The sequence below is a fragment of the Coccinella septempunctata genome, chromosome 8 (genome assembly GCF_907165205.1).
Source record: "Coccinella septempunctata chromosome 8, icCocSept1.1, whole genome shotgun sequence".
Taxonomy (NCBI): Eukaryota; Metazoa; Arthropoda; class Insecta; order Coleoptera; family Coccinellidae; genus Coccinella; species Coccinella septempunctata.
The window spans coordinates 16411707-16431392 of record NC_058196.1 but is presented as its reverse complement, the minus strand read 5'-3'; the positions used below and the strand labels follow the sequence as shown (position 1 = coordinate 16431392).

The 19686-nt window shown below is 36.1% G+C and overlaps 1 protein-coding gene across 6 annotated transcripts in view; it reads right to left on the bottom strand.

Moving 5' to 3' along the window:
- Nucleotides 1-19686, bottom strand: part of LOC123319421 — a 125105-nt gene that overhangs the window by 2142 nt on the left and 103277 nt on the right. For 5 of the 6 annotated variants that reach the window (XM_044906384.1, XM_044906381.1, XM_044906382.1 and 2 more), the window contains 8 exons: nt 14809-15121; nt 8120-8445; nt 5835-6039; nt 4126-5774; nt 3014-3712; nt 2579-2958; nt 1393-1818; nt 1150-1329 (listed from right to left, as the gene is read on the bottom strand). In XM_044906384.1, the coding sequence (XP_044762319.1) occupies nt 1150-1329; nt 1393-1818; nt 2579-2958; nt 3014-3712; nt 4126-5774; nt 5835-6039; nt 8120-8445; nt 14809-15121 (4178 nt within the window). Of the gene's footprint in view, nt 1-1149; nt 1330-1392; nt 1819-2578; nt 2959-3013; nt 3713-4125; nt 5775-5834; nt 6040-8119; nt 8446-9848; nt 10116-14808; nt 15122-19686 lie in introns of those variants that run through there. The other variant, XM_044906386.1, reaches the window with a different exon arrangement.

The window sequence follows — 19686 nt, the reverse complement described above, 5'->3', positions numbered from 1 at the left end:
AAAAGATACAACATAAGACCTTTTCCGTTTTTTAACGATGAGATTTTTCCTAAATTCGAGGTACAAACGAAGAGAGGAGATTCCTTGAGTAATTTTAAGAAAAAAAGACTCATGAACATGGGGCAGCAAGCGATTCGTTTTCGAGATAGAGGGTGTTTAAGTTTAAATTTTTTTTAAGTCTGTTATAGTACAGGTAGGTCCACACTTCACAAGATATTCAACTGTCTATTGGCATAAATATTATAACTGATAGTTCATACCCTGTGACATGCCAATTTCCATAGAAAATCTTCAGGGTGATATTTTTTCTGGAACATTGCAATGTTCCAGAGTAACGGCCGGTTTCATAACCAAACCTAAAGTCCCCTCAATTTTAAAGCTTCCTTTAACCCTGCTAAAAACGACACTAAAGGAAGTTTTAAGCTTAAAGTGACTTTAAATTTGATTATGAAACTGGACGTAAATGTACTCTGTTTTCCTCCAGAACTATTTTTTTTGTGAGCCAAAGAAGCTTTCTTGTTATACCAAACTTTATGATCTAGTGTAGTTTTGTCGCATCTTCTGTCGACTTCGAGAAAAAAAAATTGAACGATGTTTTCGAGATCCTCAGAAAAATCTAAATTGTCGTAAAAATTAAGGTAGTACAGACAGAAATATATTTATTCGCCAAACGGAAGAAGAAAAATTTTTTCATTGAAGAATTGAAGTTCATTAACGATATTCACTTTCCGAGGTGAAAGGATTTTTTCAATAAATGTTCACATCAAAAATTTTATCGAAATGTCTCGCCATTGGCTACACTTCGAAACCTGCTGAAAGTGAAAAAGGACGTTCGTAAAGTGCTGCCATTTTTTTGGTCGAAAGTGGAAACTATTGTAATATTCGCAACTTCTACTGATTGTTCAAATGTTCTGGCAACACCCTACATTCTGGTAGTCTTTCCTCCCTTACGGCTAATACGGATGTTGGGAAATTCCCGTGGTATAAACTCCTCTTAAAAAGGTGGTCAATATTAAACATTACCACATTGACAAGGAAGCTACCACTCAGGTAACAGTTTGAGTCACTGCCAATACATCAATTGCGTCAGTATGAATCACGATCCACGAAACAGTAAATTTCCTAATGAATTTGGGCTTATATACTCACTTGGGAGTTTTTGAGTGAATTGAGAGTGGTTTCCTATTCAAAGAGCTAGATGCAGCTCTCCTAGGCGGTACCTTAGAAGATTTGCTGTTTTGTGCTGCTGGTTTATACGGTAGACTGCTTGGTCTTGGTGGGTGCTTGTTGTTGTCATTACCAGTCTCTACTTGATCCACTCTACTTGTTCTGGGAAATAAAGAAATAAGTCCAATTAACATTTCAATACATATTGAAATTAGGAGTATTTACCTGGTATTTGTCACTGGCGTTTTTCTAGCTGGGGAATTTTTTGCTGATCCCATCTTGTTCGTGATCGGAGGTTTAGGATTAGGGGGCGTTGTCACTTTCTTTTGACTGCCCTTACCATTAGAAGCTTTTGCTCCTTGACATACAGCGACTGGTATGCCTGATACTGGTTTAACTGGAGACGTTATGAGTCTTGGTATCCTAGATTTGCTAGGGGTATTTGGTGTAGGTGTATTTGGTGTATGGGTTGGAGAGAGAGGGGGAGAAAAGGCTTGGTCTTTGCCACTGAGCATCTCCCACCGTTGCTGGAGTTTCTTGAACCGTTTTCCGTTGAGAGGTTTACCTTCTTCATTTGCAGCGTATTCAAGTGATTCCGGTTGGATTTGGGGGATGTTTTCATCGGAGTTATTGTCCTCGCATTCTTCGACCCTAGAGAAAATCCATCAGAAACATAAGCAACATATGGTTCGTCACATTAAACATTAGCTGCTTTTACGAAATTTGGATCACATGAATAATTTTTGCCACAACTAGTGTATGTATGTGAATTATTGTCTGATTTCAAGATGTTGGAAACCAGAAGTGACTGAAATGATAGTCAGAAGATATTCTATTGGAGCGAGAAGGCAATCTAAAGAAATTGGTGGTTTTCCACTATGACATAAGCGTTATATCCGCCTACAAGGTAAATTTAAGTTCGAAGATGATAATTATCCTCGGACTCAAATTCCAGCCAATTTTTTTTCAATGAAGACTCTTTGCAAGAAGTAATAAGGGACCTTATTTGTTCAAAATGAATCAAGAATAAATTTTTCAATGGTATAATGAGGAAAAAATTTCTTGCGAAATTAATCTTAATGGGGTTTTTTCTACCCCTTGCAATTAGAGGGGAACTCCATCTGAATTCTCGCTCCCACATAATGCCTAATCAATTACATTTCTGTCAGTTTTCAAATGCCATATTTAAAACCATCATCGAAGCAGGGGCTGCTAAAAAAATTATATGAGAAAGTCCCACACTATTTTTGGACAAGGAATCACCTAAATTTTTTCGAAACTATTAATTTACACCCAAAATACATACATATCAAGAAAAATGTGTGTTATAAAGGCGATTCTTGAATATCCAAATTCCCATTTCAATTGCACCTGATAATTATTTTAGTCATCATGTGCTTGTTACACTCACCTCATATTGTTGGTGTTCTCTAAGCTATCAGTATATTCCTCATCATCTTCTCTAGCTAACCTGTCGTAAACCTGATACAACTTCGAATTCAAGGCGATGCCAGACCACCTCTTCTTCGCTATACTAGTAACGTCTTCACCAAGCTTGAAACTTGGTTTTCCTAAAGATCCAGGGTCGCAGCATGACCTGGGTCGCTCTTTCTCACTCCTGCTCTTGATTTTCGTTGTGGCGGAGCTGTTGAGTATATCTGGTAGGTTTTCCTCCTCCTGATATCCCGATCTATGTCGCACGGTTGTAGCCGCCGATGCTTCTTCAGAGTCAGAGTTAGATTTATTGCTTTGCATGGAAAGACCTGCGTTATTCCACTGCTTGAAGGACAGCTGAAATAAATAAAAAAAGTTTCAGTTGAATACACAAAAAACATTGAATGGTTACCTTATGTGTTGGACTAAGGGTTTCCATTCTCTTGAGACTCATATGCAGTTGTTTCGTCTCATAAAAGAGATCAAGTTGGAAAGGATAAACTGCTAAGGGTTGCAAAGCGGTGATCAATTTATCCAAAAGCACTCGAACGTTAGAACCGCCAGTGTGTGATAAGATTAGAAGTGAATCGTAATCGTAATGTTTTTTCAAAACACTCTCTCGTGTTCTCAAATAGCTTGCCCAAGCGTCAAGTGACCTAACATTCAACAAGCCGAAAACAAAGGTATTAAACTTGACTAGACCCTCCGTGATGGCGTCTTCACTGTTTATTCTCATGACCAATTCGTTCAACGCTTTTGTCAGGGGACCTTGTTTGGCTGAAGCTTCGACAACTTGCCATACAGAGTTATTGATTGCACCAAAGCTGGTTTCTAGGTTAGGTTTCAGTCCATCGCTCAAAACCGCATACAAAGCTGGACAAAGGTGGGTTAAAGCTATTTTAGCACATGTAGGATTCAAGCTTGAGTCTCCTAAAGCTGTTAGTTCAGCTTGGTTTGAAGCTGAGGAGAAATGTTTGACCAACAGATCTACCGCGTTTGTCACACCGTTCACGAGTGACCATTTTTGCACCATGTTGTACGACTGTCGATGTATCGGGGTGGTTTGTGGACTAGAATACGTAGCATCTACTTCTCTGCCATCTTGAGCATTCTGTAAAGGATATTCAATCGTCAAATCGAGCAGTGTTCGGAGTTTTGATATTTGGTCCACAATATTTTCCGAGATATTTTCAAACTGAATATGTATGGGGATCAATGATTCGGTGAAAAATTGACATCATTCGTCTATTTCGTATTGAATTTTGAAATTTTTTTTAATTAACAATGAACTTGTATCTTATACAGTGTTAGGGAATATGTGCGACAACCTTCAGGGTGTGATTCTACATGAAAAAATAATGATAGTTTGTCGCATTTATGCAATAACAATCTATATAAGTATGAGTATTTCTTAAGTCAAGGCCTACTTATTCATCTGATTTCTATAGCAGTACCTAATGAAATAAGTCTCAAATAAGTCGGCGCAAATAGGCATGAATAATCCATGTAAGGCGAAGCACTAACCTGATAATTTTTCTGATGGCTGAAAGCAGAAACGTTTGGTGAGTTATTGGGAGCCAAGAAGGTCGGCTTAACCTCCAAATTTTTCGGCAGCACGTTGACTTTCTCAGCGAAGCTCACAGTCTTCTTTCCTCCGAAAAACTCTCCTCCTTCCTGGTTCATCTTCAGCGACAGAAATCTACTGACGTAAGACCTGAGTTGCGTCATGTTTTCGTCACTTAGTTCTTCAGGATCCGAAGAAGAGATTCCGCTGCATTTCAAGAACTCTTCGAATTGCGTCAATTCGTCGATACTCATGTTTGGAAATAGCCTGTTGGATTTAGATCTGGTAGTGACGGGCGGTTCGTGCTCATCCATACTGCTGCTGGATGTTCCTGCGTCTACACCTTCATCTTCAGTTTCCGAGAGTCTTTTGTTTCTAGCTAGGTAGTAAGGTTCTTGAAGAGATATCCTCTTGTATTTGTTATCTTCGAAAACTGGGGGATCAGTATTCGTTTCACAAAGACTGAATCTTTTGGGATCTTTAGAGAGAATGTTCTTTGGTAAAGGAGGTCTTGGAGGAATTATTTCTCCATGAGTTACACTAACGCATCTTTTGGTTAGGGGAGGAGCTGTGGTTATGCTTCTCTGTCTATCATTCTGCATGAAACTAGCTTCAGAACTTGTTACACTGTCGTACCTATATACAAACAAAGGATTCAGGTTATTGCCTGGAGCTGGACTATTTTGAGAATCGTTGAGAATTGTGGAAGATCCTCTGTATCCAGAACTTGGCTGTGTGGCTGTACTGGAACTAGAAGAAATGTTTGTTTGGTTAGAAACGAAACCTCGCTCGGTGTAATCGCAACTGACTGGTCGTCTCTTTGTTCTTGATGTTCTTGGCGGTGGCTGTTTGACGCTCGACGTTCGTTTGATATATTCTGCCACTTCCGGGATATCAGAAAGTATTTCTCTACATTCCGGTGGTAGGAGGAAGTTCAAAGAATCCCAATCCTTAACGTGACTGAATCCTTTGGCTCGCAGCGTCTCTAAATCATTGCAACTGAACGGTCTTTTCCTTTGGGTGGTAACTGGCGGTGGCCTCTGCGGCATCAGAAGAATCTTTGCAACGTCTTCTTCCTTCTCATTCAGGAAATCCAAGTTGGGTAAGACATAGTTTGGATAAATTACGTAAACTGGTTTCTCTACCTCCCCCTCCTTTTTCAGCTTGTTTAAGAAGGAGGGCTCAACCACCTTGACCGGTTCTTGCACTTTTGGAGGAGCAGCTTTTCCTACGTTCTTCAGGTTGATGATCTCGGAGAAGTTAGAGGTCTGTATGCTCCTGTTTATAGCGTCATTTTTCGTTGACTTCAGGTGACTTTTCTTGATTGGTGATTCCGTTCTCTTGATGTCGCAAAAACTATTATTGTTGTTCAAAGATTTCTTACTGCAGTCCAGTCTCGATATGTCTTCCTTCTTGGTCAATTCATCCTCCGGCTCTTCAGCGATGTAGCCGTGGATTTTGGTAACGCTTTCCCCAATTTTGTTCTCGTGGCTATGGTCCAAGTATCTCTGATGATCTGCCGATTTTGTTTCCGAGCAATTGCTTTCAACCGATTGCGTCCCAGGCCAGTTTTCAGAAGATGATAGTTGGTCTGCTGTTGTTGACATACCTACAAACACTTTCGTTGTTGAAACAGGACAGTTTTATGTCGATTTTACTCTTGACTCACCTTCAGTACTCAAACTTTTTTGTTTCATGAATAGTTTCACCAAGCTGAAGTTAGGTTGTTTGGTATTAGAAATATTCTCACTGGAACTAGCATCGATCGAAGTTGCCATGTCTGATATACTAGCACCGCTACCACTGTTCGTTTGTGTATGGTGCTGGATGTCAAAGACTTTAACTCGTTTCCTCTTCAACGTAGAAACGTCCGACTGAAAATGAAATAGGTATATTTTCATGCATAGATATAACTGTAATAAAAAAATGTTTTTATCCACCGGAGATATACTGATATGCGGGTTGGAGAAAAAAATTTAAAATTTGAAATTTTACCCTTCCTTATGAAGATTTTAATCAGATGGATGAATCATAAATATAGTATAACAGATCATACTGCTTGCAATTAGCTCATTCTGCAAAGTTTGCACTAAGTTTCATTACATTCAAAGTTATGAAAATATTCCAACTTTCACTCTAACTTCAAAGTTCCTTGAGTATAATACTTTTATCCGTTTTTAATGTTAGACTTTGAACCAGCCGTTTGGCACGGGATCAACTGGAAATCTTTGGCATGTTTTGGATAGTCGAAAATGTTGAACGTTAACCTTTTTTTCAAAGTGGAGAATGTAAATAGGAATAGTAAAAATGGGCTGAAGCCACAAGATGGTGAAACGAGTGGTAAAAGTCCGCAAAATTTGTCTCTATCGATCTAAGTTGACATGCCACATGTCACTCCAGATTTTTATTATTTGTTACATTGTCTAGTTATTTGGCATACAAGGTGTTATCGAATGAGTGCGAAAGTTTTTAGGGGTTGATTCCTTGTCGAAAACTGAAGGGAGTCTTTAATATAAACTAAAGCTTAAGACCTTCATTTGTAAATTTATAAAAAATGCATAAAAAATATTAGATACTTCATAATGGAAAACAATTCCATTCCTTCATGTGTCCAGCACGGACACATGAATGGCATTTTGTGGGCATTTTGTTGTGATCTTTTAAAGGGGTGAAACATGCAATCTATCTTCCATTTTTTACTAGAGGAAGAAGAAAAAAGAAATATTTGGTTTCCTGGTGGAAAATGAACATACTGTTTGGATGACTATGGGATGAACCGCAGGGAGTGATCATCAAACTTTTGACACTGTTTCATTTCATATCATGTAAATATTGAGATGATTTGAAATAAAGATTTCTATTATTATTAGTATTATGTCCGTAAAAACAATAGTTCACTAATGAAAAAATAAAATAGAATATTATACATTCTGTGAATGGAATCTAATAAATTTAGTAACTTAATTTCAAGTCGCCTTGATTTCTATTGTAGCCTTTTTGATGATAGAAAATGCCATTTCTTCAATTCTTCAGCACTTTCGTGAAAAACAATGTCATTTTTTCAGAGTGTATAACTTTTCGAGCAAAGGCCTGAGAGCTTTAATTTATAATTCACATGAAAGACCCCATTCTAATTTTGGCCGAAGAATGACCCTTTAAAAACTTTCGCACTTATACAACCCGATTAAAAGGAGTTTGTTATTTGCATGGAAAAGACAAGAGATCAGTTTTTAAATGTAGGAATCTATTTTTGATATGGGAAAAAATTAAATTTTTGACACATAATATGCCATTGCTTGAGAAGAGTTAATTTTCTTTGGCTAATGTTGAGGATGTTGTTGAATTCAAAAAAATCAACCCAAAGATTAAATGCATCGGTTGCAGTGGTAGGGAAAGTGTATCTCTCAAAAGAATTAATGGATAATTATTGTCATCCTCTTCAATCACAATATTTCTGATTGCGGAAACTTCAAACTAAAATATAAGTTCAGATGAAACATAATAAAAATTTACTTACATTAAATGTGTTCGATACTGTTTGATATATTGTTCATTTTAGAATATCAGGGTTAAGTTAAGAACTATGAATGAGCGGCCTTCAATTCTAAATAGCACTTCCTGATAGCCTTTCTTCTCTCTTTTTCATTCACTTTCGGCATTTTCGTAATATTAATTCATATCGGCTGTGCCAACCTTACTGTGTTCTAGTTACAAAAACTAAAGAAAATTATGTCATGGCCAACCGAGTGCTTTAATAAAAGTGAATGCAGCATAGATCACAGGGTTATTACAGATTTGACATAGCATAAGTGAAAAAATAACGACTTGAAATAGATGAAGTTAGAATATTTCGAAGACTGAGATAGGTACTATTTAAATGGCTGAAATCTTCAATATTGAACACTGATGTAGATCATCTGCGCAAAATTAAAACACTCTCAGGTAATTACTTACCGCATTTTTTGTGTTTTGCAGAATATTGTTTTGCATCAGACTCTTTATCAACTTTTGCTTGTAGAGGTTCGGCATGCTTTGACTCTTGGCCGTATTGTCATTCAGTCCTAAGTGGGTAGCATCATCACCTGAATTGTTATTGTTACCGGAAGGATGTCTTCGAACCTGGTTATCTCCTCCAGCTTTTTTCAATTTGCTCCACGTCGTGAAACTTCCTGAGTCTGACTGCGTCATTGGTAGTGCATTAGATAACTTTTTGATATTTTTGGCTTGAGCCTTTAGGTCATTGGAGAAGTGCGCGCTGTTGGAGTGCTCGTCAGATTTCTCTGAAAAAACAAAATCTGTCTTCAGTAACAGATACTGGAGCACATATTTTACAGGAAAAAAGTGGCTGCTCGTGGTCATTTGAAATGAGGAGGCTTAAGTTGTCGTTGAGCAATGGATTCGAGTTTTCTCAGCCAATCAATTATTTATATTTATTCCATACGAGGTAATGGAGAGTGAAATTTTTTACTGCAATTAATTTCTTTGAAAATAGTTTCTAGAATATATTTAATCGTCCAGTAAGGACCAAAGTGGAGGTGAGAGTTATTTTTCGCTAGGAAAATCTAACTGAATGAAATTATTTCACATAATCCAATTTACAATAGTTAGAACTTAATTTAATCATTTCACACTTTTCTGCTTTTGTTTTCTTTTTATTTCAGATGAAATTTTCTGGTAACTTGGAGAACACTCCCTCGATTTCTTTTTATTCGAGGAAAGGATCAATTTTTGCAGTTCTAGATGCCCTTCAATATGAAATATTTCAGCTTACTTCGTAAACAGTTTCATCACTTAGAATCCACTACACTCACGGGGAGAAAGGGTTTTTACTGGGGTTTTTCCCCCTTAACATACGCAAAATTTTATGGTACACCGTTTACGCTAACCTCTGATAAAACTGTATATCATACACATGCTTGTTGTTGAATATTGTAATGCTCTTTGTCAAAACAATATACACTCCTGAAGTGTTTCAGAATACATCAACAAGTAAGAATTCGAATTCAATGAGATTGACTGTTTCATTCCTATAATAGGAGAAGGGTTGATAAAAACCCATCACTGACTAAATCATCTAACAAAAGGTCTCTCCATTTCTAGGACAAAATATTGAAGAAAGTGTGGATTGGCATTTAAAAACCCCAATCACCCTTTACTGCGCGTAGGGTGCATGAGAAACTCCTCAACTATACATGACAAATTGAGAGGTTGAGACAAAAATTGTTCGGGACATTCTCTAAATCTACACAAAAGTAGATACTGAAGGTATGAATTTCCGCCTAATCTGTATTTATAGTTCCGTTACAATTTTTTTACGAATATTATAATAGTACCGCTGCGGTACTTAAGTATCAGATCAATTTGATTTCGAGCGGTAGTATTGACATATTTAGGTATCCTTCGAGGATAAATATACTCGGGACATTTCCTGCTGAATAGATGATAACCCACTTATTTCAGAATCTTTCAGAAAATAAATGAAATGTATAATCCATCTGATGTCTTCAACCTCGCTTTGCTATTCATTTTTTGTGAAATATATACCTATTTCCAATTTCAAACTGAGTATTTTGAATATTTCATAAGTGTCCAGCAGCCGGAACACGTTTGATTCATTTATCACTTAATCATTTGCCTAACATGAGAGGTGATTATTTTTAATCAGATAAGACCCCCATCCTACCTTCTTTATTCGACGCAACTGTTTCTTCAAGAAAATTATTAACATAAAAACACAATATCTTCAACTCTCGCGAAAACACCTCAAGTGTCAACCTCATTCACAAAAATTAAACTGCACGGCAAAATCCGAGGAACTACACCTTTTTGTACCTATCTCTTCACTAATTATAATTGTAACCTGAGTCAAAACGCAATCACAGAAAACTACTTTAGAAAAGCTCTAATACATAAACGAAATTAACGTTAATGAACGCCTAATAAACTTATCACTGGCATTTTGTTTGACTAAGACTGAGCTTCTATCCAAACTGCAACTTTACACAACCCGTGAATCATCTTGTTGGTTCAACGTTGGTTCCGATAAGAGAACCGATTAAAAAAAGGCTCGATGTATATTATTTTACGATTAACCAGAAAGCAAAAATGTTTTTATGTCGTGAAGTTGATGATCCTGTGATCTGATAACTCAATGGTTTGTCTCGTTTTGCCGAGAATGGTTGAGTAAGAATTCAATTGAAAAAATGTTGAATTTAAGAACGGAGAAATTATTGAAATTACGGTATGACAGATTTTTAAGTTGAGTTTTTTTCAAGGAACTGTGATTACTGAAAATGATACAGCTATAAGTTCGTACAATTTCCTATTTTGAATTACGAGTTACATAAGTCGTTTCTTCTAAAGAATGCTACAAACTGCATTACTAATTGAGGTCAGTGTCAGTATTATATGAGGAATTTATTTCTCACAAAAGTATCCTATAAAGGTATATGTAGTTGGTAGCTATTTGGAGAAAAATGGGCGAGAATTATGTTATCATAGGTTTAATTCCGTCTCGCATAAGACGAGATGTCAACGTGAATCTTACAATGCATGCAAGTCCCTTTTAATTGGAAGGACAACTTATAAATATCATGGACTAAAAAGATATAGCAAAGAAGGCATAATAGGAGATCGCAAATACTTGGCCCTCGGGTTTTGCTTCCACTGACGTCACACTATCGCGCATTGGCGTAGATAAGATTATAAGTTTCTGATTAGGTGAAAAGAGACGAAATGGGATGTTAGATGTACATGTTCATAATTCTGGTTAGAATTATTTGACCCGCAGATAAAACACTGATTTTTAAACCAATTAATGAATCTGGTACAGTGCACGAGAACACTTAGTCCAGACGTATCAAATATGAAGTGCACCAACGGCAATATATATGACAAGGTCCTGAAGTTCAATACACAATGCATGGGCTAAATGAAAAAAATGTCGTTATATGATTATCCAACGGAAATGTACCTGCTTGTGGATACGAATGCAGTAGGACAACTGAAACTGCCTGACAATAGAAAAGTTGAATATCATGATTTAGGAAAGATAGACGGTAAAGATGAATTTTCAATGCAGGAAATATATGAGAAGACAGTATGAACATAAGATGTCTAATTGTTGAACAAGTGGGTATGAAATTTCAAAAAAATACTTTCGAACTTGTCAGTTATCTGCTGAGAAACAATGTATTACTTCAATATTCAATAACTCTAAGGCTAGGTATATAAAATAATTTTCCATCAATACACGCTGCTCCTTGCTCGTAACATAACCAGTATCCATTGAGATATTTAATATGTATTCTCTAGAAAGATTTTCGATGGACGGATTTCGAGTGGCACCTACGAAGGCGTAGAAGGGCCACATAGAATAAAAAATATTTTTCGTCATATTCTTACTTTGAAGTCGGAATTTTATTTAGTTTCGACTTTTTAGAGGGTGTTCTATGACGACGTCGATCAGTTCCCGAAATACAGTTTGCTTTTATAGAAATATTCATATTCATATCATACTAGAAGTTCCCACATTCATGATAAATTTATGGTTATATACACAGGGCGTTCTTTGATATTATTTGAGGTTTCTTTTATGAAAGATCATATCAATGAAATGACAGGGTGTTCCACAACGACATGTATCTTTTTTTTTAGGTATATTCCGGATGTTTTATGAAAAATCTTGTTTTTAACATGTACAAGATGCTCTTGAGGATATCTCAATGGAAAAGGAATATTATGTAAACTGGGTGTTTTTTTTAGTTCCTTCAGATTTCCTTCATGAAGAGGTCATTACAACGGTTAGAAAATCTAATGTAGTCTGCTCTCTGATGACTTGGTTCATTTCCAGATATACCTATTGAGATATTCATGAAAGGATTCATGTTTCACAAAATAAACACGTTGTTTTTCAATAAATTTGATAGATAGATAGATATAATCTTTATTTCAGATACGCTTTTCATACAGGAGATCATTCAAGAAGACATGAAAGGAAATAGTGTCACAATACTTAAATTATACAAAATATTCAGAGAGTAAATATGGCTCTAAGTTGATTAAGAACGTTTTGGATTTGTACTTGAATTGTTCATAGTTGTCTATTATTTTTAGATTTCTGGGTAACATAATGAATATTCTTATGCACATGTATGATGGATTTTTCTCAGACATAGATAGTCTATGCTGTGGGTAATTAATGTTTACAGATCTTGTTGTGTATATCATGTTTGTATTAATAATTAAAAATTTAATTTTGTTTTTATTTAGAAATAAGAGACATTCATGGATATATCCCTAATTCCTTGAATTTTCCTCTAAATTTTTTCTCTAAACTTCATATTGAGTAGCAGTCTAATTACACGTTTTTGATTTAAAAGACAGATTTCACAGATGAACTAATACCCCAAAAAATTATTCTATATCTAACAATTGTTTCATAGTTTGCATAAGATTTTCTTTACATTTCGTTCCAAATAATTACTTACTACCCTCAAAACAGAGCACACCTGATTTAGTTTGTTTGAGTTTATATTCAATACGTGTTGACTATTTCAGAAACTAGTCAATTATGATTCCCAAAAATTTTGTATCTCCTGCTATTTTGAATGCATTTAGTTTTTGTGTTATTGATGTCATTGTCTGCAACTAAGAAGTTAGTATCATCAGCAAAATTTGTCAGCTCTACGCCCTCCACCTTGTCAGATACATCGTCAAGGTCGTTTATCATTATTAGGAATAGTAATACCCCTAAAATACTTCCTTGGGGTACCCCAAATTCACTTAGCTTTTATATATACAGGGTTAGAAGTATTTGCTGACTATAGGAATATCGACAACCGTTGAAAATAAAGGGTTGCTTAAATTTAAAAAAAGTAGTACACTAGTATAATCGCTATATAGGATTATGACTACACACCGAATTTCGTGTAGTTATCTCGAAAAACAAATGAGTTATGAAAAAAAATGATAATCTTGATTTTCAGTTTTTTCGAGATAACTCAGGAACCATCAGAGATATTTGGAAACGGTTTACACCCGCCCACTCATCCTTGAATAACGCAACTTTTTCGTAATTTAAGATACCCTGTATTTCTAACGGTTTTCCATATCCCTGTAGTCCCCCTCTAAATAGTTCTAACCCTGTTTAATAACTTAATGTATTTTATTGAAAAAAATTGTCGTTAGGTAGATCTTTTTGAGGAATCATGAAGTCAAGGGCTCCCCAGGACCCTCCACAAAAAAAAACTGGCTATGCCAATATATAGATTTTATGTATCAATAATGACTTCGATATATTTTTTGCGTTTTTTTCATGAAGAAGTCGAAACCAAATAATTGGAACAATATAAAGCTTGCTTGTAATTACCTCTTTATTAAAGAAAACAGAATATTATCCAAGAACCATGCGTACATAACATTCCTTATCGATTTTGATACTATCCTGTGCCTACATATCGAAAACTAGTTTTTTATCAAACATTCTGTGTATCGAGAAATGACCGAAGCCGTCAAAAAACAGCCTGTATAAGATTTTCATAAAGTTGTTATGGTCTTCACATGGAAGGTGAGTTGAATAATAACATCAAAGAACATCTTCAATAAATAACATTCATATTCATCAATATGAATGAATTTCTGTATTCATTTAAAAAGAAATACATCGTATTACGAAACCAAAACCTTTCATCAATCCTTCTGTATGTACAGAAATAATAATGTCGTCGCAGAACACCCTGTGCATCTAGTCTGAATTAAGTCAGAATTTCACCAAATTCGGAATTCAATGAAATTCCGAGATTAAAAACGGTATTTTGTTAAATTCCGAGTTTCAAGTCAGGAAATTCCGAGATTATTATTATTATTATTGAAGTCGGAATTTTGTTAAATTCGGAATTGAAGTCGGAATTTTGTTAAATTCGGAATTGAAGTCGGAATTTAACGAAAAATATTTTTAAAATATTATGTGGCCCTTCTAGCCCTTCGTAGACACCCTATATATTATTTGGATCAAACTAGAATGTTGAAAGAAATTATTGAAAAAACAATAAATCGACTGCAAGCTTTAAGAATTTTTGGCAGTTAGAGTAGTATTGAAAAGCAGGCACCATTAAATTTGGCCACGAAATACAATCATCACATGTATACAAATACATCAATATCAACCCACTATTAAGCTCATCTTCTACATTTGAGCTCATTTTCGGCTCAAAATTCAAAAATCACGAGCATTTGCGCAGAATGATAACGTATTTACCTAAGAACAAAGACGCAAATAAAAGTATTTATATCTAAAATACTGTAAACTCTGAGATGATTTGAGTTTCACAGTCCGATTCCAATTATTCATAGTCATAATTGAAGAAACATTCGATCATTTTGTTCGTGATTAGTGGGGAAAACGCTTGTAGTTTTATCCTTAAGAGATTCATTACCATTAATGAAAACTTATTATTCCGTAGTTTAAACATAGGAAAGGATACACCATTTCACGATGCCTTGAGTAACTTTACCCAACATTTCCATATAATATGAGTCTTCATACGAGACAAACTCAAACAATGGACCGAAACTTTCCTTAACCCTTGAACGTTCCTTCCCATCATCGTCCTGTCAAACATGCCACCCCTAGCGAAACTTACCCGTTCCATTGAACTCAGATTCCTCCGAGTACATTGTCAGGGACCCTTCGAAGGCTATGGTGTAATTGTCCTTGTTCGCCTGGCACGTCAGCATCATGTCTTGGAAGTCGCAATCGAGAGAATCTACGCTGTAGTTCGCCCCCGGAACCGGGACCTCCCTCACGGGGCTGAAGAGCAACTCGGACTTGCAGATGGACATGGACGTTGAATCTTCGCCCTGCGAGCTGCTGTGGGGGCTTATGGAGCTGTCGAAATCGAACTTGGCCATCATCGATCCCGATACGCTGGCGTAGCACTCTCCTTGGCGGTGGTTCTGTAATATTAAAAACGGATGAGTTTAGGAATAAACGGGGGGTTGAAATAGAAGCGAAGCATCAAGATTGCACATCATTTTGGTGTTAAAGATTTGGCGAATCGAAATTTTCGAAGGGTGGAATTTCGGTAGGGGGTTTTTAAACGGAATTAAATGCGTGTTCGGGTGCTGAATACGAATCTGAAGATTGCCGCTCGTATCAGAACCGGCTCAGGTCGAAACTCGCGGAAAAGCTCAAAATGTTCGGACTTTTTCCCGTTTTCTGTTCATATCTTGCAAACGACGCATCTTATGGAAAACATTACGGTATTCAAAGTTGAAGAGCATATAATTTTGCATCGAATGACGAATGACCTATCTAATCTTGTAACTCTTAAGCTTGTCGTCCTCAGTGCATAGAAGACATGTTTTAGCAACTTTTGTGAAAACTGCAATATACTCACTGTAAGGCCATTCTACTTAAAAGAAATCATTGAATAAAAGTTGTACTTTACTACATATTGAGATCAACAAAAATTTAAATTTGGATCATAATATACTCATATACAGGGTTAGAACTATTTAGAGGGGGACAACAGGGATATCGAAAACCGTTAGAAATACAGGGTAGCTTAAATTACGAAAAAGTTGCGTTATTCAAGGATGAGTGGGTGGGTGTAAACAGTTCCCAAATATCTCTGATGGTTCATGAGATATCTCGAAAAAATTGAAAATCAAGATTATCATTTCTTCTTCATAACTTATTTGTTTTTGGAGATAACTACACGAAATTCGGTGTGTATCATAATCCTATATAGCGATTATACTGGTGTACTACTTTTTTGTAATTTAAGCCACCCTTTATTTTTAACGGTTTTTGTTAGAATGAATTGCTCCACAAGAGTTAGGGATATCGTATTCAATCGTTTTTAAAAGTATAGGTAATCTTCGAGAAAATCGCTGTAAAGTCCTTTAAAACTCAATAACAACTTGAATCGATCCAATAAAAATCAGTATGAGACATTTCGTCAATCTGGTCGCCTTTTTTCTGAAGTTTGGTTCTTTGCATATGCTTCATGAATGTTCTTATTTTGAAATGAAGTCAGTTTATCAACGGCTTCGATTTGAAACGAGTTTTCTGAAAATGCCTTGACGTAAATAAACAAACGCTGAGGCTAATAGGGCTATCGGAATGCTACAGGATGGCCTAACTCAGGTTGTTGTAGCGGAAAGACTCCAAGTCAGCCAAAGTGTGATATCTCGACTTTGGAATAGGTTCAGGAAGACAGGTTCCGTGTTGGTAAGACCAAGGCTTGGTGGGCGACGAAAAACAACACCTGCTCAGGATCGTTTCATCACCGTTTCGGCGAGATGAAACCCTTCATCTACATGTAGAATGCTACGGAATACTCTTCATAATGCAGATGGGGTCCAAGTTTCCATCGAAACCATCAGACGACGTTTCAGAGAGGTGAATCTATGTTCTAGACGTCCATTAAGAGGAGTTCCATTAACACGTGACCATAAGCGTCAAAGACTGGAATGGGCAAGGCAACATATCAATTGGAACGATCAATGGCGTAGTGTCCTTTTCACTGATGAATCCAGATATGGACGATTTTCAGATTCTCGAAGAATAAGGGTATGGACAATTCCACGCATACCCCGTAATCGTCGCTATGATCAAGAAGTCCATCCATTCCGAGGGGGTAGTGTTATGGTATGAGCCGGAATATGTTTCAACGGGCGCACAGATCTACACATTTGTCCTGGGAATATGACCGCCTTACACTATAGGGAGCATGTCATTGACAATGTTGTGCCAAATTTTCACGCTGCTATTGCTGAAACTTTTTAATTTCTAGACGATAACGCTAGACCGCACCGTGCAGCCATAGTTGAGAATGCGCGCGAGGAGCTTGGTATTCCACATTTACCAATACCTCCGCACTCACCAGATTTTAATTGCATAGAACATCAATGGGATATGCTCCAAAGAAGATTAGATAATCATCAACACACCCCAGAATCCTTAAATGATCTGAGAGAGCTTCTGCCCCGTTTATGGAACCAAATTCCTCAAGAAATGTTCAACAACCTCGTGTGTAGTATGCAAAGAAGATGTCAAGTTGTTATTGATGCCCGTGGAGGCCATACATTGTATTGATAGTCTTAAAATGCTTGAATTCTCTGGGAATAAAAATACGCTGCAGACCTACAGGCTAAAATTAATTTGCAACTTGAAATGATATTAATATGAATTTTCATCACAAAAATCTTATTTTAACTTTATTTTTTTTTCAATTTAAGTCAATATTCCTAACTCATGTGGAGCAGTTCAGTTCTTACCCTGTATACTGATTATTTCAGCTCATTGCTCACATTTTCAAATTTTTAGATTCCGAAGAACGTTGATGGCATTTATTATTTTCAATCCCTCAGCACAAGTCCCAATCTTAGCAAACTGTATACAGTCTGGAATGAAATGAATATTTCTTCAACACACAATCGAAATGAAAACGCGGAAACCCGTCATTCGATTATTAATGGCCTCATTTTCTGGCAATAAAATGCGTTTTTCTTCAATTTATTTTTTCAAAATCATCGATATGATCAATAATTTCGAGTCTCAAACATTTTACCAAGTTACCTACGTTTTTGAACAGCAGGAGTTCCATGTTTTCACGAATATTTTAGCAAAAAGTGCAAATTTAGAGAATACACTCTGTCAGAGGTTGAACAATATGATGAGAAAGAAGTATCGCCTGTCCTAACGAATACAAAAATATCTGAGAAAGTTCATAGTCTTGATATCGTATCAACTATTATTATGAGTAATTTATGTAATAACAGTTCTGTTTATTTGATATTATCTTTTCTGTAACCATAGATGAATGTTGAAAATAAAATTAATCTAACAGTTGATGAAACGATAAGAATTTGTTCATGAGATTCACTTAGTTCAAAATTAAAAATTGCTTTCCAGAGTTCATTGTCCCTTAATAAACTTACAAATTACTTCATTTTAACGACTCAAAGTCAACTAGAGCAGGACGTCCGATATTAATAAGCAAGCTTTAAAAAACTAATAACATAGTAGCGAAATACAGTCGTCGAGACAACGGAACTGAATCACAAAAAATTCGAACCACACTCGAGAAGCACAGAAAACGTTGAACAAGCGAGTAGGTACACAGAGTTGACATGTTCCTTCGGGCAATTTGTCCCAAAGGCATCTTCAGATGTTAGCGTCACTCTTTTCCATCGCGAACAACACGACAACAATTTCTCGCGAATTTTTTCCGAGAATCCGTGAAAATAGTTGGCAAGAAACTGAAAGTATCGAGTATCTGCTTCGCGATGGGAGGGACAGGTATATTTTAGATCGGTTGTTTTGGATTGTTCTCAAGTTTAAGTTCACAGCTTCAAGCCTGAATTGCGGCGATTATTCATTACACAATGGATTTAATATAGGAAGAAATGGCTTAGAATACACCAGAAAAGTAATCGATAAATTTATTTTATGATTGAAAGAAAGTTGTTTGTTATGTAATAACAATTTGAAGTTAACCATCAAGGAACGTAAACCATAAAAAAATGAATGTTTGAAAACAATCGTGATCAATTTTCTATCAACTTATACAGAATGATTTCTGACCAATGACCCATCTGGCGGAGGGTAATTCGCGATTCGCGAATCCAATTACCGTTGAGGGCGCTGCGAAATGTAAACAAACTTTGACGTTTGTCAGTACTCTTTTCGAGATTTGTACGGCCTAACAGAGTTTTTCTAGTAAATCAAGATATTTATCGGAAGTTAATTGACATATTTAGTTTCGTAAAGGAAGATAAACATTCTTTGGAAATATGTACTTAATTTAAAAAGGATGAATTGTGGAATAAAATCGAATGATGATATTGCTGATCCACTGTACCTAGACAGGATTTTTTCTCTTCTTCACGAATATGTTAATGAGCAAAATGTGAATCATATACAAAGTGGTGTTTTTGATATCTGAACATCTAAAGGATTCCTCAGAAACGGTCTTTTACATTGATAGAATTTTTTAGCACCTCAGTCATACTCATAGCTTTAAATATCAATGAAATCATATAGGGATAGGGATTTCTATACAGGGATAGAGATTTCTATACAGAAAATTTGTGCACTTCCAATTGATTATTGATTTCGATAGTATTTTCATAGCATTTCGTTGACGAAGGAGTGTTGTTGCCCTGACGAGGTCAAATAAGATCGAAACCATGGTCAGCATCTACTCTTTGTCGACGATGTGAAATTTCTGGTAATACTTCGAGCGATGGTAGTTTGTTAGTTGGATTTAGATTTGTTGATTTAATTATCTGCGGATGTTATGCATCTGAACTAATTCGTTTATGTTTTCTTGTCTTCACGAAAGTGAGAAAAAAATGTTTTGGTCCTGGAGGAAAAAAATTTATCGCACGGTCCTGTTTTTTCCTTTCGTTTTCGAATCCTTTTGAGAGTCCCAAAGACAAAAATATCATCAAAATCAGTTCAGCAGTTTGGAAATTAAATGGGTTTGAATATTCTCTGATTTTCAGGAAAC